Source organism: Phodopus roborovskii, unplaced genomic scaffold (assembly GCF_943737965.1).
Source record: "Phodopus roborovskii unplaced genomic scaffold, PHOROB, whole genome shotgun sequence".
NCBI classification, from domain to species: Eukaryota; Metazoa; Chordata; class Mammalia; order Rodentia; family Cricetidae; genus Phodopus; species Phodopus roborovskii.
This window is the reverse complement of record NW_026126514.1, coordinates 23,760,597-23,779,609: the sequence shown is the minus strand read 5'-3', so window position 1 is coordinate 23,779,609 and position 19,013 is coordinate 23,760,597. Positions and strand designations below refer to the sequence as shown.

Here is a 19,013-nt window from a genome sequence, read left to right as displayed (position 1 = left end):
TCAAGTCTAATGACTTGAACTCTATCCCTGGGATCCACACGGTAGGAGGACATCCTGCAAGTTGTCCTTAGGCCTCCACCATGTGACGTGGCACTCATCTCTGTCCCTCCCCCATCAATAAGTGTACTCAAAAGATCAAATGACAGCATGCATCAAAAGCATATTGTTAAGAACTCAGTTGGTAGTCAAGATATCTGCTGGTGGTGCCAACTGCTACGCGCAAGAAAGCTGGTCTTACCTTTTTTTCTACCAGAGAACTGGCTAGAGATGGGCAGTGACAAGGCAGAGAAACCTACCGCCTGCTAACCTCCACAGTGAGATAATTCAACAACGCATGCTACTCTCCCTCTTCAGAAGCACAAGCTAGAACTCACTCCTGATTGACCCGTGAGCAGGAGTGATGTCATCACACCCTTGATTAGCGTCAAGTCCCCAAGCTGACTTAGAACATACAGACAGGAACAGCAAAACCATAATTTACCTACTGGAAGGGATCTTATCCTCACCCATCAGAATACTTATTCAACAAACACATGGGACAGTGTTCTCAGCCCTGGGGACAATTACTTATTCATTCATTTATTTAAATGTAATTTATTCTCTCTCTCTCTCTGTCTCTGTGTGTGTGTGTATGTGTATGTGTGTGTGTGTGTGTGTGTGTGTGTGCAGGCACACATGTGCACTACACATGTGGAAGTCAGAGGACAAATCAGAGGAGTTAGTTCTCTCTACTTCTACTTGGCGTCCAGGGATCAAACTCAGATCATCAGGCTTGCAAGACAAGGGCTTCTTACCTAGCCAGCCACCTCACCTGTCCAGCCGTGGGGATAATTTCATGGAACCCCTGGACTCATGGAGGAAGGACCTCTCTTTCCTAGACATAACCAAGGGCATCTGCTTCCACTTTCCAATGAAAACAATAGATAACTAGTCTACAAACAGGCTTCCACATACTTTTCTGGCCCTATGCCAAATGAACACCACATGCCATGTATCTGGACAGGGCACGGCAGCTTTGGATGTGCTGTTGGACACATCAGGAAGATTTGGGAGGAGGCTTAGGAAAGTTAAATCTCATTTCCAACTTTCTGCAATGAATAAACAGGAAAGCTGGGCTGGAGAGATGGCTCAGAGGTCGAGACCGCTGACTGCTCTTCCTGGGGTCCTGAGTTCAATTCCCAGCAACCGCATGAAGGCTCACAACCATCTGTAATGAGATCTGGTGCCCTCTTCTGGCCTGTGGGCATACATTCAGGCAGGATGCTGTATATATAACAAATAATCTTTAAAACAAAAACAACAAACAAACAAACACCCAGGAAAGCCAGCAAAGGCTCAGAACTTAAGCCTTGCCACTGCCCTGTTTCTTTTTCAAGTGGTTGTTGAAAGAAGCTGAATTCAGCCCCGTCTCTTCCTCCAGCCAGTTCCCCCGGATTGTTCTTTAGGAACTGTGTCACCATGATGGACCCAGACTTTGCTTATGAGGCCAAATATATGACTGACATTCAAGGTCCCAATCTCTCCCAGTGTCATTTCTTACACGGGTGCCAATGGGGTGTGTTGTCACTTCCTGGGTGGCTTTTCTCCTCCACATCATACCTGTGGGAGCCTCCGCGCTGCCTGCAGTAGCCACCAGCAGTTTCGAGCCTTCACTCGGGACCATCTGGGATGGCTCTTTCCTTGTTTCCACCCCTCCACTCTCAGAAGATAGGATCTGGACTCTCCATATGCCCAGCTCTACTGCTGCCAGATACCCACTCCATTAGTGTAACTCACCCATCTTACATCCTGCCTGCTATGCTCATACACATCACTTAGCCATTGCCCCTGCCCAATCAGGTTCACTCACGGTGCACCCCATCATTAACAGTATCCTACTCTTAGCACTCTCCAAAATCTTAATACACTCTCCAGGCTCCCCTCCAAATTCCAAGTCACATGCATGTTCACACCTGAGCACACCGACCTGTACAACATGTGCCAGGCCAGTGGCTGACAATGTTTCATGAATGGTCCCCAAATAAGATGTCGCTGAATACCAGGGTGCAACAGAAAAACATGTGGGTGGGGGTGGGTGCTGTCTTTATACAGAAGACTTGAAAACAGAAGCCATATATAAAAACTTTGGGAGTCAGCATTGGTTGGTGATGGGAGAAAATACTGCCAGCTCTAGTTTGAACAACGTTGCGCTGGAGAACAGCTTTGATTTGTGCTCACACAGTGGACCGGTTGCCCATCAAAGACCTGGCATGGATCCTTACTTCAAGCATGCACTGTTTTCCTGCTGGGGTGGGGGGAGTCAAGGGCTCCTAGCTGTTACTACACAGAATGAGGCAAGAACAGGCAGACATAATTTCCTGGGGGACAGGTTGACTCTAGCAAGAGAGTTGACAGTTCCTAAATGAGACCTCCCCTTTAGTATCTCTTTTCAAACTAATTTTTCTACTCTTGTTTAAAACAAATCCAGCTGGGCATGGTGGCAAGTGCTCTAAGCCCTGGCTACTTGGGAGGAAGAGGAGGAAGATTGGCTGGAGGCCTGCCTGGCGAACATCGCCAGACCCTGTTCTCAACAATAACAGCAGGAGCAGCAGTCAAAATGGTACCTCAGTGGTGGAGTGCTTGTCTAGCACACATGTGGGGCCGAATCTAATCCTTAGACCCACTGTCCTCATACATGCGCGCGCGCGCGCGCGCACACACACACACACACACACACACACACAGACACACACACACACACCTCTAATTCACGTCAAATGTTACTAAAGTATCATTTCCAGTTTTTGTTCAAATCAGAACTCATCTCCCCCGAACTGCAAACCTGTACATTTATATGCCTGCCAGGTTGCCACACAGGAAGGCTAGACTCAGTTCACCAAACCAGCTCTGTGAGGCAATCTCTAGAAGTAAATGCAAATTAGTTTAGGCTATTTCTTACCTCGATCCAATGACATCAAAAAGGTGCTGCCAGCGGTCGTTGATCTTGCTGAGCTTGTCCTCCATCTCCGCCGCCTTGGCCTTGCTGCTGGCCTTGATGAGCTGGTCACCCATCTGCTTCAGCTGAAGCTTGTTCTCACTGAACAAGCTTATTTCTTCCATGCAGTCCTGGCAGGCACCAAAGCACAAGGCCGGAGCCATCACCACCACGACAGTCCTCCTCCGGCCAAGGGCACACACAGCTCTCTCCTAACACACTTTTGGGGTTTGTTTCCCTTTCATCGGACAGGGTCTCACCCTGAACTCCAGGCAACACCCCTGCCTCAGTCTCCCAGGTGATGGGACTGCAGGCATTCACTGCCATGCTGGCTACGTTAGTTTCAATTGAAAAAGGAAAGTGAGACCTTGTGTAGCCCAGGCCTGCAGCTCAATGGATTTAACGGAGACAGCCTGAGGCCAAAGCTTTCCCAGGGTTGTTGGAGGTGTTGTGGGTGACTGTACGATGCTCAAGTGGCCACTTTCGCCATGAGCCTCACTGCCACTGGTCTCCTCTTTGACTTGGGTTCCACTTCACATAACTAGACAAACCGTCACTGGCTAGTCTTCCCAACTGAGGGAAAGCAGCAGCCCTGCTCAGCACCGCATCCACCCATGACAGGCTCACACCCCCCCCCCTTTACCACCTCTTCCTTCTGAAAGATCAATAATAGCCCCTTGACACATGCCCACTGCAGCTCTTTGAGCCCTGCAGAAGCCCTCGGCCCTCCTCAGCGCATCCACCTAGGTGCCTCACCCCCACTCACCTTCTGTAACTTGTCAATCATTTCTTCAATGCTAATATCTGCTGTCTGGAGAACTTTGTTTTCCATCTGGACCAGCCAAGCACATAATTCCTTATTTTTTTCATTGAACATGATCCATGAATTGAGTCTGTCTTCGATCTCCTGCTTGCGGATGGCCACCTAGGTATGACATGCATTTGGCAGCTGAGGCTAGCAGGGAAGGAAAATCCCTTGGCTCCCCCAAAAGCGAGCACCCCTACTCTACATACAATGCTCACACACAAACACAAATGGGCACAAATGTCACTCCTTTTTGTCTGCATCTCTAAAACCTGTTTCTTTCTCTCAAAACCTAGAACTCAGCACTAACAAAAGTTCTCTCACCCTTGGTAACTGCCATTAAAAACTAACAAAAGATGAAACGATGGCATTTACACTCTGTATTTACATTATCAAGCCACACTAAAACAAGAACCGTTAAGTAAATACAGAGTCATTGCTCAACTTTGTTTTCCTTAGTCTTTGCATATAACACATTTTTGATTGCTTCCATCATGCTACCTTGTAACTTTGTGGCCCAAACTTTTTCCCTTTGAAAACTGATCAATCCATATATCCAGAAGACCAGTGTTCAGCTTACTTATTTGGAAAAATGTCATCCTGATCACAATACCAAAAACAGTAACAAAAAGCAGCAATCATTAGTAATACAAATGGACTAGAAAACTTAAAAGATACAAAAATGTTTGAGTAATTAAACAAACAAACAAAAATGAAGTACCAAGACAATTCATTTCACCTACTTTGCCATTCATTACACGCTGTAGCTTTAGTCTATAAACCATGAAAATGTCACCAAAAATTGGTCTGGGGAAAGCAGACTGACTCCTCAAACACTCAGTTCTATTCTTCTAACACCAGCCAAGAGGCTTCCCTCCCTCCATAGAGGACTACAATTTATTAATGAATTTACATCCAGATAATGTAAACCAGCTTTCCTAAAGGTACAACTATTCTCAGTTTCTAAGGATCTTTGAAATCCTAAGAGTTTAAATGGGGGTAGCTAAGAGTTCTTTTGGTAGTTTTAGCACCCACTTTATAGAGAAAAGGAAAAGGCGGCTGTACTCCCCTGAGATTTTTCTCACTATGTACAAAAGAATCTTTGCTCTTCCCAGAGTGAGGTCAAGATACCAAATATGTCTGTGTCCTGCCCAGTCAAATGTGTTTAAAAGGCCCGAAAATCTATCCCTAGAAAAACAAGCATTTTGCTCCCATTCCTCTGGCATCTATTTATTTTAGCTTTTAAAACCCCTGGCATTTTGTGCCAGGATTGAGTCCACAATGGTAACAATTAGGACCATCTGGAGGACGCTGTTTGAGTTTTCTTAACTCTTAGATGACTTTAAAGATCCTGAGTATTTTCTTTTCCATAAAACATGAATTAGAACAATTTAACAGACATATCGAGTGCATTGTTAGTACTAAAGTCAAAGTTTTGATAAAGTGGTTTTACTTCAAAATGTAACACTAAAAGCATCTTTAGAACATAGGTATTTACAAATGTCAAATTCACACACACACACACACACACACACACACACACACACACACAAATGAGATTAAGGAATTAACTTTCCTTGAGAATTATGTACCCTTAAAACAAGGATCTTTAAGATTAATTGAACCCTTTAATTCAACCTTGATCCTGTCACAGAGCTGAACTGTGTAATTCTCTAAACACAATTCCATTCTTACCCTGTAGAAGTGATTGGCTGAGGTTCTCAGGCTACAGTCAGTCACTCCAGAGTTTAAAAATATCAGCACCTAGGACTAAACATCTGATTGCAGGGGAGCCTGGCTCTCAGATAACCTCTGCCATTCTGTGGGCATCTAGGTTCTGGTGTTTGGCCCAGAAGAGGGGTCAAGGAGATCTCTCCTAACAGCATACTCTGATTAGCACTTAGCTAAGCAAGCCATGAAGTAGAATCAGTACAAGCATGACCCTTGCTTACATCCCAGCTTAAGGTGATCTTAGAACAAAAACAAAACCCTCAAGAACAACTCAGTAGAAGTGTGCAAAGTTGTGCATAGAGCACAGTTGAAACAAAGAAGTCAAATCTGTTAAAACTGGTTGCTACCTCCTAAAGGCACCAGCAGAGGCACAGGGGTCCCAGTGCCAAAGAGCCTCTGCTTTATAAAAATCACGATCCTTTCCTTCGGCCTTGGGACATTTCAATCAACTCCCCCAGCCCCACACTTTGAAGCTGGCTGACTTACTCTCAGGCAGAGGTCCTCCCATTGTCTGTGCAAAAGCTCAATCTGCTCCTTCAAAACCGTCACATCCTCCGCCAGGATGCGCCGGCTCAAGTCGGCCTTCATAGTTTGAAGTTCTCTCAAGTTGTGTGTCCAGTTAGCCAGAGACTTCTCCACTTCCTGCATTTAAACACAAGGAGAAAGGGGAAAACCGCCTTCAACTCCAGCTGCTGCTGTTTCCAAACCTGTAGGCTAATCCTTTGATTAGGCTCTGGGGGGCGGGGAGCCTGGGAAGGGGAGGGACCTTCGGAATGAGAAACAGCCCTACTGCAGTCCTGCCTGGCAGCCTGCAGTCACCTTTCTCTCGGGACAAGGTCTTTGCTCTCTTCAAGCTCATTCCCTCAGGTAGCTGGAGTTTAATAAAATCATTCTGTTGGAAAGTGAACCAGGCCCATTGCTGCTGGTGTCAATGTAAAAAAAGCAAAACTTGCACGGGCTTCTGGATTAAGACCCAGAAGCTATGTTAAGAGGTAGGTCATTGTGCGTGATTTCTCACTTTCAAAATGCCTGGGCAGTGTGCAGCTAACACTGGGGCCATCATAAAATGCCAATTACTGTTTGGAATGAGTTGTTTTTCATTTTCTTAACAAATGAATATAATGGAAAGAAAAAAATGCTTGCTTGTTGGTGGCACATACCTTTGATCCTAGCACCCAGGAGGCAGAGGCAGAGGCAAGAGGATCTCTGTGAGTTTGAGGCCAGCCTGGTTTACAGAGCTAGTTCCAGGACAGGCTCCAAATCAATACAGAGAAACTCTGTCTCGAAAAACCAGGGAAAAAAAAAAGAGAGAGAGAGAGAGAGAGAGAGAGAGAGAGAGAGAGAGAGAGAGAAAATCTTGCTGATAAATGGCAGAGATTAATTAGCAGATAGTTTCATATATCATTCATTCATTCATTCATTCATTCATTCATTCATTCATTCATTCATTCATGTACTAGAGATCCAACCTAGGGCTTCACATTAGCTGGGCAAAGACTACCACTGAGCCCACCGTTAGTTCCAACTAGTTTATAAAATGAAGTAGTTTCAGATCTAGTGAATTGTAGTAATTAATTAATCAAGAAAATTCTTTTCACTACAGAGGAAGTGAAAGGAAACTACCCAAAGACCTCAGAATCTATTAGGTTTTAATTGTATTTAGGGTTGCTTATCCATGGCATATTTTCCAGGCCTCTCTGTGTCCTGCCCTTCAGTTGAAATCTGAAGGAAGATACTGTATCATTTACACCAGAAGTCAGAAGAGTGGCTACAGTAATGAGGCTCTAATTCTAATGATATGTTTTTCAGTGTTCTATATACTATAGTGTCATGATCTCGTTACTTGCTAATTTTCTCTGTATTTCATAAAATAGCCCAGAGGAACCTTTCAAAGTTTGCTTTATCTTCAGTCTGATAAATGGTCTGTATTGCAAAAATGCCTGTAAGATTCCAGTTACCCCTATAGAGCATGATGTAAAACGTCAAGTTATTTGAACATAGCAGCATATTACCTATAGGATTTCCTATAGTAATAGGGCAGCAGAAGCCTTTTCCTATTAGTTCATAGTGAGATTGTAAAGTCCTGTTTTTCTGCACTACCATTTGAACTAAAGGGGATGGCTAGACACTTGGTCAAGTGCTTGTTATGCAAGTGTGAGCATTCGAGTTGGCCTCAACACCCATGTGAAAAAGCCAGGCATGGCGGTGCATGCCTCTAAGCACCAAGGAGGATCCCTGGGGCTTGCTATCCAGCAAGTCTAGTCATAGCAGTGAGATCCAAGTTCAGGGAGAGACCCTGCCTCAAACAAAATAGGATAAAGTGGAGAGCACTTGAAGATGACACTCAACATCAACCTTTGGTCTTTCCCATACACACACACATGCATATCAGTGCATGTACACACATGAATGTGTATACACCCATGCACAAAAAGGGAAAAAGATGAAACACACTCATATGCTTGTACACGGACAGACTGTCTTGGGTAGAATATACAACAAATTAGTCACATCAATTGTTTCTGTGGTAAGGAACAAATAGGAAAAAATTAATATGTATCTTATGAACCTTCTGAATTTAGAATCACATGACTACATTGTTCAAAAACATACTTTAAAATTAAAACTATCCCAATGAGTGGTTTTCAACAAGTCCAGATGTCCACTGTAGCAATTTTCATAATAGTATAGATAGAGTCTATCAAAGCTGTATATTTAGAGAATTTACATGTCAGCTGGCCATCCCTTATTAGAAATGCTGGGAACTAGAAGTGTTTTAGTTCAGTGTTTTTTTTGTTTGTTTGTTTTTGTTTTGAGGTTTGGATGCTCTGTGTGTGTGTGTGTGTGTGTGTTGGTGTGTGGGTATGTGTGCCTGTGTTCATGTGTATAGGAAATGTATAGGAAAATATTCATACATTCACTTTTATTAAAGTCACACAAAATTGCTGGGTATGATGGTAAGTACTTGTAATGCCAGCTCTGGCAGGTAGAGGCAGGAAGGTCAAGAGTTTGATGCTAGCCTAGGCTATGTAGCAAAACCCTGTGGCACAAAGAAACAAAACAAATCAAGACAAAACTATAATCCAAAACTCCCAAACCAAACTATAAAATCTGATGCTCACTGTCGTGGTTTGAACAGGAATGGCTCCCATAGACTCATGTGTTTCAGTACTTGGTCATAGGGAATGGCACTATTGGGAGGTGTGGCCCTGTTGGAATAGATGTGGCTTTGTTGGAGGAAATGTATCACTGGGGGTGGGCTTTGAAGTCTCAGAAGCTCAAGCCAATTCCCTTCCTCCTGCCTGTGGATCAAGATGAACAGATGATCCCAGCTCCTTCTCCAGCACCATGCCTGTCTTTGTACCTCCATGCTTCCTGCCATCATGACAGTGAACTAAATCTCTGAACTGTAAGCCGGTCCCAGTTAAATGTTTTCCTTTGTAAGAGTTGCTGTGGTCTGAGAACATGGCCCACAGAATCAATTAACCCGGACTCATAGGGGCTCACAGAGATCAGGGAGCCCTCAGGGGTCTAACATAGGCCCTCTGCTTATGTTATGGCTGAGTGACTTGGTGTTCTTGTGGGATTCCTGGCAGAGGGAGCGGGGACTGTCACGGACTCTTTTGCCTGCTTATAGGATTCTTTTCCCCAACAGGGTTGCCTTGTCCAGCCTTGATGTGATGGTATGTGCCTGGGCTTATTGTAGCTTGTTATGCTGTGTTTGTTTGATGTCCCTGGGAGGCCTGTTCTTTTTTGAAGGAAGATAGAGGGGGCATGGATCTGGGGGAGGGGAGAAGGGGAAGGGGGAGGCTTTGGTCAGGATATAATCTATGAGAGAAGGAGGAGAAGGAGGAGAAAGAATTGCCATGGTCATGGTATCCTTTCACAGCCATAAACCCTAAGATACCTAGTGATATCGGGGCGGGGGGGGGGGAGGGGAAGAAGAAGAAAAGAAAGGAAGAAAGGAAAATGAGCTGCCTGATAGAAGACATTTATAAGCATACACTCAACAGAGAAGTAGTATTAAGAATAAGTACCTTCTTCAAATCGAAGTGGCAAACAGCCCAACACAAAAGTCAGGGGAAACAGCAGCAGGCAGTTCACAGGAGAGCTGACTTGATGGGACAACGGACAGGAAGTGTTCAACCGACACACTACAAAGAGACACTCCAGACTGACAAAGGTTGAAAAACATGTACAGTATCAAATGCCACAGAAGGATGTGCGGACTGTATTTACCCATGCATCCTAACAGCGGTGAGGAGGAAGCAGCAGGGGAATCGTCAGTTGCTGCCACAATGAAGGAAACACTGCTAACAGTATGGGCTGCCCTTTTACTAGTCCACTGAGAACAATACAACAACTATTAAAACAATGAATAAATGCATTGGCTGGTGAACGGCAGCGTCAGGGTTGTGGAGGTCACCAGGAAGGGCAAATCCAATGGGAACTTAGAGTTTCATTTCCTTACCGCCTGTGATGACTACAACTGCTGGTTTATTGTATTTTTTTTTGTTTCCTTGTGATACTAGCCAGGGAGCTGAAGCCTTGTACCTGCTAAGAGCACTCTGCCATTATTAAGGTATTGCCATAGCCCTTTGTCATGTTATTAATTTTACATTAATTAATTAATTTTGAGAGAGGGTCTCACCTAGCCTAGGCTGGCCTAGAACTAGCTGTGTAGTCAAGGATGACACTGAACTTCTGGTATTACTGCCTCTACCTCCCAAGTGCTGTGATTCATCACAGGGATGTCCAATGCCTTTATGCTGGTTGTTACACCTTTGAAAGTACATTAGGAAATTTTTACGACAAAGACAAAATGTACGCAGGAAGAAAGATACTACTTTCTGACACAGATTCTAGTACAAGATTATATATTTCTTTTTCCTTTTTTTTTTTCTTCAATTCAATCCCTAGTCACTGAGGGAAGAAAATAAAAAATTAAGAAACCATTCCAAAAGATTCAGGAAAAAAGATCTCTAAAATATCAAACCTTTGGACAAGAAAGAGACATGGGGGTTCCCAACCCAGAGTTCAGCAACCCTAGTTCCTATCTATAACTCTGCACCATCCTCTACAAAGATGTTCAAGAGTGTTTGCTAATTAATTGGGCAGAGCATAGTGTGGAAGAATTCATGTCATACTTAATCAAAAGAACTCAACTCTATTGGTTTTCAAGGTGAGTTTTTAAGTTACACCTAACTTCAAAGACAAGGTTGTTTGGTTGGAGAATAAACAGTTTTTGTTTTGTTTTTTAAGTACTCTGAGGGTCAGGGACAGGCTTGGTAAAAGCGCTTACTGTGAAAGTTGGATGACCTGAGTTCAGGTCCCTGGACCCATGTGCAACTCAGATGTAATGTCGAATGTCTGAAATCCCAGCACTCCTACAGATGATGAGATGGGGTACAGAGAGGAGAATCCCCCAGAAACTCACAGGCCAGCTAACCTGGAGTACTTAGCACAGGAACAAACAACATGAGAAATGCCAGATCAAACATAGTGGAGGGCAAAGACTGGCACCCAAGGCTGTCGTCTGACCTCCATACCACACACACACACACACACACACACACACACACACACACACACACACACACACACACACACAAAGAGGAGTGCATACACATGCACATACAAATCAATTAAAAAGTCTCAGAGGCCAGATCTTATCTCATGGAGAAGAAACAGACAGAAATAGCCTGTGGTATACAGTTTTTCAAGAGCCTCTCTCGTTGTTAGACAGTGACCATGTATAATCTAACAAACATGGATTCTAACACCTTCAGAGACCAGATTGATGTCTTTTCCAACTGACCAGAAAACCCAGCTGGATCACAGAAGTCAGAGATGCAGGCAAACACTTAAGTGCCCACAAGGCAGCCATGCGATTATCTTGGCCACTGGCTTAGCTGTCAATACCTTAGTTAGCCCCTTTTCTCTGTGGAGGTCCTTGTGAAGTTCAGGAAGGGGAGCTCTGCTTTGTGCGTCCAGAATTTGAAGCCCACTTTTCAGATCCTTGATTTTCTTTTCACACTGGTCCCAGGTCTATGTGAAAACAGTATTAAAATCGGTAAGTACTCAGCTCTCCAGACTGAACTACAGGACAGAACCACTCAATTAATGCACGAGCTCTTTCTCTTAGGTGCATTTGGAAAAGCCACACAGAAATCAGTCCCTGTCTCCTGCAGACTGACCGGAAGGGATGCATGGGATATAATCCCTGGGATGGATTGGTTTGGAGGTATCTCCCTTCATCTGTCTGATCTATTATATCAGTTTTGAATACGTTCACATCTAAAACCCACTGTATACAGGATTGACTTTTAGCATCCACATCTGAAATATGCCTCACAACAGCCGAGCCAGGCAAAGCATCCTGCCATTTCCTGTTGGTGTCATCCCCTGATGCCTGCTGGCTTCGGCAAACCTTTCACAATGCAACTTCCCTCTCCACCTGCCGCCTTCTGCTTGAAATACTGTGGAGTTTCCAAAGAGTTTTCAAGCTTTATCCACTTTGCTGGCTCACGCATTTCACATACTCCACGTAATGAGACGCCCATGCTCTGTTCATAGCACAGGCGCTCTGTCTGACTGACTCACATAAATTTACTCTTGATTTAGAAACATTGCTCTGAGTACTTACATTATGTTTTTAGTACATACAACAGATTAAATAAGCATAGAAACAAAACAAAAATAGTTCAATTGTTTGACAAGAAAAATAAAAATAAAAACTGCATTTGAAACCCAAAAGCACTGTACTGTTGGGTCATTAAGTTTAAAACAGTCCAGTTCTTTAGGACCTGGACCAAAAACAAATGAACAACAACAACAAAAAAAACCTCAACCAACCAACCAACTAACCAAAAAATAACAAAAAAAAAAAAAAAAAAAAAAAAAAAAACCCACAAAAACCAACCAACCAAACAACCAAAACCAAGATTTTCCTACTGACGATTCAAAACATTTTATTTCCATTCTTAAACACAGAGTGATCGGTTACCCAAGACACGTCTGTGGAAAAGCACATTCTCTGATGGTAGCAGAAAAACACAGCACGACTGGGCCTATTTTCATGTTATAGCCTGGCTGGAGCATAAGTGGAATGTTAACTTCCTATACTGAACATCCAATGAATATGAATGTTTCACAAAACTTTTTTTTACATGTATTTATTTAGTATGTGTGGGTGTGGGTATGCCTTAGCACATGATGGAGGTCAGAGGTCATTTTGCAGGAGCAGGTTCTACCTTCCCACCATGTGGTTTCCAGGGATTGGCACCAAGTGCCTTTACCCACTGAGACATCTCACTGGCCAGAAGTAAATAACTTCATTGCACCTCAAGTGTTTATATATGCAATATTTAGTTTTTCCCATGCAGTTATTATTTTATTAATAGTAGTAACTGGCACAACTCATATATTGGTAGGAATTGGCTTTCGTTGGAAAACTCACAACAGCAGATATTTAAACAAACCCCTACTGTCACAAGGCCAACAAGCACCTTGGGTGGTATATGACATGTCATACACTTACCTCTGCAGTGCTCTGGAGCTGGTTGATCATCTCTCCCAGGCCGAGCTCAGTGTTCTTCCATGTCTCCTGAAGCTTACTGGCTTGCCTGTCAATGAACTCTTTAGTGTCCAGGTTGGGTGTGTCCTGTAATTTCTCCCCAGCTTCCAAGGCCAGTTCGTAGGTGGTTCGCCACCTCTGAATATGGATCTCTTTGTTCTAAAAAGAAGAAAAAAAGGGGGTTAGCTTTAAGCCTTTGGTGTGATACAGGATTGTGAGTTTCCTTCAGATCTTCTCTTAAATGTTAAATTCTACACAAATTAGTCAGGTCTGTATAGAATGTATGTGCATGATAAGGGCAAGCACAAAACACATTTACATCCAAACTAATGTTTAATTCTGAGTAGGTCTATACTCCCAGATGAGGCAAGTCATAGGATTAACTTCCTAGGATTAGTAACAGTTAAGACTCTCAGAATTAAAGACTGAGGCTTAAAGGAATTAAAAAAAAAAAAAAACCCATATATTCACACTGCTGGAGTGATGGATTAGTGGTTAAAAGCATTGACTGCTCTTCCAGAGGACTCTGGTTCAATTCCCAGCACTGACATGACAGCTCACAATAGTCTGTGACTCGGGTACCAGGGGATAGAACACCCTCTTCTGGCCTTTGAGGGCACCACATAGTGTATGAACATACATATAGGCAAAACACACACACACACACACACACACACACACACACACACACACACACACACATAGAATAAATATCTGCAAGGCAGAGGATTTCAGAGCATTAAGAAAATGGTTTGTCTTTGAACTGAAGTCATTATACAGGTTATCACCAGGGTAACTCAGAGAGTAGAGTGTGTGTCACAGTATACAAAGAAAATAGGAAAGAACACAAGAGAAGGTAATACCTCAAAAGCACAGAGTGAAACTTATGACACATATTGATCAATATATGGAAGAACAATGCAAACATTTGATCTAAAAATGGCATAGGTTTAAGGCAGATTGAAACAAGTTACTTCTGATACAAAAAAACAAGAAATTCTTGATTCATGCTTCCAAAAGGAGCAGGGTACCACTCAATGCAGCTCCTCAGAGAGGAGGCCTGTTTCCCTCTGGTCTTCCTCTAGTCCTCCTCTGGTCCTCCCTGAGTTGGTTAGTGGCATAGTGGCACGTGACTTAACAAGATGCTCTGACCCAAACCCTAGAATCTTCTCTGACTCAGGTTTTTTTTTTTCTTCTTCTTCTTCTTTATGTGTAACATACAAATTGTGTCCCAAATCTTTGCAGGGTTTGTTCATTTCTCAGCATTCAGGTCTCAGTTTAAATGCCACAATCTCAGAAAGCACCCAGATGTAAAGTAGCCACCGAGAGCTCCTCTGTTAATTACTTATAGATGGTGAGTACCAGCTGGTATTTTCCTGCTAATTTGTCTGAATGTGTCCATGAGAGCAGGAGTCTACTAGTCTTTCCACCAATGAGGACAAAGGCAGGGATGGTGGTGTGGCATTTGACTGCATCTCTAGTAGAGAGTTTATTCCCTTGAGTAGGGAGGGAATGCATTCAATAACTTCCTCTAATCCTATGCTCATGAAACAACATTAATTTCTTATATGTTGATTTACTTATAGAATGTATGTTGGGGTGGGGTACATCTGGAGGTTCAAGGACAACTTGTGGGAGTCAGTTCTTTTATCATGTGGGTCCCAGGGATTGAACTCATATCTTCAGGCTTGGCTACAATCACCTTTACTCACTGAGCTATCTTGGCAGCCCCTCCGTTCTTACTGTCTGATTTGCTCTTAAAGAGTAAGTGTCCTTCCACCTTATACATTTGTCAGCACCTTAAGGGTTTAGGTGATGTGACCCTACCACTGCAGACTTCTCTCATTCTACCCATCTATTTGCATGGTACAGTTCTTCCCACACCCCCGAGAATTTCTATTTCTAGGTGAGTGGTATCACAGAGCCTCAGACTGTACAAGGGAAGGGGCCAGGTCATGGGTGGCCATACCTAGCTGACTTTCCATTGCACAAAACATATTTGGGTCCTAACAGAAAACGTTAGCCCTCAGGGGGCTGGAGAGATGGCTCAGTGGTTAAGAGTATATACTCCTCTCTCAGAACACCAGAGTCCATTCCTAGCACCACATATCAGGTGGCTCACAAACACCTGTATGTTCAGATCTAGGGGATCCAACACCTCTGGCCATTTCTAGTACCTACATTCACATATATGTGCCCACACACATCACTGAAAGTAATAAATTCAAATAAAACCTCAGTTGAACAAACATCTCGTATACAAATCTCCCCCTGACCCTATGTGCTTTCCCCCCTCTGTGGTGATCTGAATAGGAATGTCCCCCATAGACTCATGTGTTTGAATGCTTGGCCCATAAGGATTGGCACTAATATGAGGTGTGGCCTTATTGGAGTAGGTGTGGCCTTGTTAGAGGAAGTATGTCCCTGTGGGAGCGGGCTTTGAGGTCTCATATATATGCTCAAACCATCCCCAGTACAGTCTCTCTGCCTGTTGCTTGCAAGATGTAGACCTCTCAGCTCCTTCTCCAGCACCATGTCTGCCTACAAGCCACCACATCCCACCATGATGACAATGGACTGAGCCTCTGAAACTGTAAGCCAGCCCTAATTAAATGTTTCCCTTTATAAGAGCTGCTGTGATCATGGTGTCTCTTCACAGCAACAGAGACCCTAACTAAGGCACTCCCAAACTGTGCATATACTACCTTTAGCTCGTGGATCAGGCGTCTGGTTTGATAGAGGCTGTGACAGTCCTGTTCCTTCACTGCAGACAGTAGGTGGCCGGTGTCAGTGAGGAAACGGAGCAAGCCCTCCACAGAGGTGGTGAAGAACTGCCAGCGTGTCACCAGCCTGTCGATGTCACGCTTCCTCTGCTGAACACCCCAGACAGCGTTCTGCCATTGGTCTGACAGCTTTGAGACTTCTGAGACAAATTCTGGCCTAGGAAGGGCAGATGGTGAGAGACTCCGAACATGAACATGTAGAAAAGGTAACTAGCAAGGACTGACGGACGTTAGCACACACAGCTTGCATGAGATAACAGTATCACGAAACCTGAGCCCTATCTTAAGCCATTAAACACACTGAGCTGTCTGAACATACATGATGCCAGATCTTCCTGGAAATCTAGGAACTGGATCAATGGGAAATGCATAAAAGGGCAGGCGCTTGGTGATGCTACAGAGTACTTTACATAACTGGAACAACCAAGAGTAAGGTGTACCACACTCACCCAACTAGCTCTTTCCAGATGAATAATACCACTCACGTGAGAGATAAAGCCTTTCTTCATCACAGGAAAGTTATGCTTGTCACAATGAGCAACATAAGCTTAGTACACTGGATGGGGTCTACATGTATCACCGGAGGACTATGAACACACAGGCTTCATATTTCTCAGGTTTACTGAAAGAAGATTTGGAGGCCAGGGAAATGATACCTATCAGGGCACTCAGAGGTTCGACCTCTGGATTCTGGCCATGTCAATTAGCTATATGAGCCGCAGTTCAGCTGTGCTCAGCAGGCTGGCCTCGGGACTCCACCCAGCCTGCCTGCCGCTGCCCCGACTCCATCTGGGATGCCCGGGAAGACAGCTCCCCTTTGGTGACTATGACACAGCTTCGTGCTTGGGATAGGGAGCGGCACCGTACAATTGTCCACTACAAAACCTCATGCAGGTGGGAGTGGGAGAAAAGGCTAGTACAGGTGACTCTTCAAAACTTAGCTAATATACTCAAGGAGTGGCCATTCCCAGAGGCCTCTGTGCTGCCAACCTCATCCTCTTACAAGACGAAAGAGCGCAATTAGTGTTTATATGGCCACGAGGCATAACCCTGTGCTGCTGAGTAGGCAGAAGGCCAGTCCCATGGTGAGGCTGCAGGGCATGGACGTAGTAGAGATTTCAGTGTTGACGGTTGGAAAGGATAGATGCTAGTTTGCTCCCTAGGAACCGTAGTTCATGAAAACCTATGATGACTCTTATGAAAAGCTGGAAGAGGAAGTGATCCCAGGCTCCACACACAAGCAAAGATAAGGAGGCAAAAGCTAACTACCCCAAGTGATTAGAACGCATCGAAGCACTGTATCAACCAATTGACAAAAGCGCCACACAGCACCGCATAAACTCGTGCAAAGGCTCCCGTCAGAAGGCCTGTCCTCCCAAGTGCTCAGTTCCAGAGCCCCACACAGCTCACCTCTTCTCCGTTTCTGTTGTGTCCAGGAGTTGTAAGGACTGAGCCACATAAGCATCAGCAACTGTCTGGCTTATAGAAACTTCCGCCTCTAACATCTGTTTAGGAACCAAAGTGTAGAAATATCAGCGGACAGAATTCACTGTTAGGAATTTGGAACTTAATACTTCCTATTAAAGCTCTCAGAGGATCTGTGAAGTGATTAATTTTCAAGTTATTGGAAGCCAACCACACACAAAACAATGTTCAACCATCATATGAATATTATCTAGGAACTTAATATTGAAAGAAAGAAAAACAACAAACAAAACAAAAAACCCAGACCTAGTAATAGTAGCTATGCCTAAATGCCTATGATCATTGGAGGACAATTAAAAGAGTTTTTTTTTTTAGACAGGCACTCCCTATTGGATCTCTCTTTCCCTGCCTCCTACCCCACTGTGAGGAGCTGAACACAGGTGTACCTCATAGGTTTTCTGTTGCTCCAGGAGTGCTGGGAGGCAATCGGCAACAGTCACCGCAAGCGCTTCCTCTATCTTCTCCATAAGTTGGATCCAGTTTTCACAGTAGTGAAGGAAGTTTTCATTCAACCCGTTTCCCTGTAGTTTGCTGGAAAGATTTGAAAACACACAAAACCAAGCCTTATAATAGGGACGTTAATTCTACCGTCCCTAAAGCCATGGTAGAGAGGGGATGTTCTGACCTGCAGTGCTCCAGCGCCGTGGCCGTGGTCCGGATCCACTGCCGGTTCACATTTTGTAGCGTTTTTATTGTTATGTCACTGAGGGGGAGCCTGAGGCTCTCTTCATTCAAACGTTCAATGTCAGGTGACTGGGCTGTCAGTGCCAGCACATGGTTCTGTGTGGGGGGGGGGGGGGAAGGTACAGATAAATTGTCTACGGGATGAAATGGCCTCCTTACTGTAAAGATTAGAGAAAATAAGGGCCTGGATAGGTAATACAACTTGCATGTAGTCAAATAGTTAAAGTTAGAATCAGGCTTGAACTTAACGATTTATCAATGGTGTTCCTATCTGTGGATACCGCCTGTACATAAGGCACGATGGCTACTCTGACCTGTCAACTTTGACAAGATTTAGAATCACCCAGGAGACGCATCCTCAGGAATGGCTGTGAAGGTGACTCAGGGATTTAACAGACACGTCTTGAATGTGGGTGGTGCCATCCTGTAGGCTGGGAGGCATGAGTGAGTAAAAAGGGACAGAGAAGCAGCCAGCTGAGTGCCAGCACTCATCTGTCTCTGCTTCCTGACTGTGGGTGCACTCTGTCAACCCACCTCATGCTGCCACCCGCATGCCCTCCCTACTATGATGAACTGCAGGCCTTAAAACCACGAGACAAAATCCGAATCCTCCTTTGTGAAGCCTTTGCTATTATTATGTGTGTGCATGTGTGATGTCAGAGGGCTCCTCTCTGGAATTGGCTCCTCTCGCCTAAGCGTGTGTTTCACCTGCAGACCCTTTGCAAGTTGCAAGAAATTCATCATAGCCATGAGAAAAGTGACATGCATGAGCAGCACCTGCTTTGGTGCCCAAGAAGTAGAGCACTAAAGTCTGTCTTTAAGCAAGACTGAAAATGAGCTGTTGGTTTACAGAACAACTCTCGACTTCTGCATCCTGTCTAATCTGCCAGTGACTTGACTTTGGGCAGGCTGTACAGTGGGCCTACACATCGTGTAAAAATCGGATCCTTAACATATTCTGGGCTAAGTGTGCTG

At 44.3% G+C, this 19,013-nt stretch overlaps 1 protein-coding gene across 1 annotated transcript in view; it reads right to left on the bottom strand.

Moving 5' to 3' along the window:
* Window positions 1-19,013, bottom strand: part of Syne2 (spectrin repeat containing nuclear envelope protein 2) — a 255,798-nt gene that overhangs the window by 31,217 nt on the left and 205,568 nt on the right. Inside the window, exons 90-98 of the mRNA XM_051196009.1 lie at window positions 17,980-18,134; window positions 17,741-17,885; window positions 17,280-17,374; window positions 15,792-16,026; window positions 13,051-13,245; window positions 11,433-11,558; window positions 5,997-6,152; window positions 3,741-3,899; window positions 2,939-3,105 (exon numbers count right to left, since the gene is read on the bottom strand). Of these exons, the coding sequence (XP_051051966.1) occupies window positions 2,939-3,105; window positions 3,741-3,899; window positions 5,997-6,152; window positions 11,433-11,558; window positions 13,051-13,245; window positions 15,792-16,026; window positions 17,280-17,374; window positions 17,741-17,885; window positions 17,980-18,134 (1,433 nt within the window). The remainder of the gene's footprint in view (window positions 1-2,938; window positions 3,106-3,740; window positions 3,900-5,996; window positions 6,153-11,432; window positions 11,559-13,050; window positions 13,246-15,791; window positions 16,027-17,279; window positions 17,375-17,740; window positions 17,886-17,979; window positions 18,135-19,013) is intronic.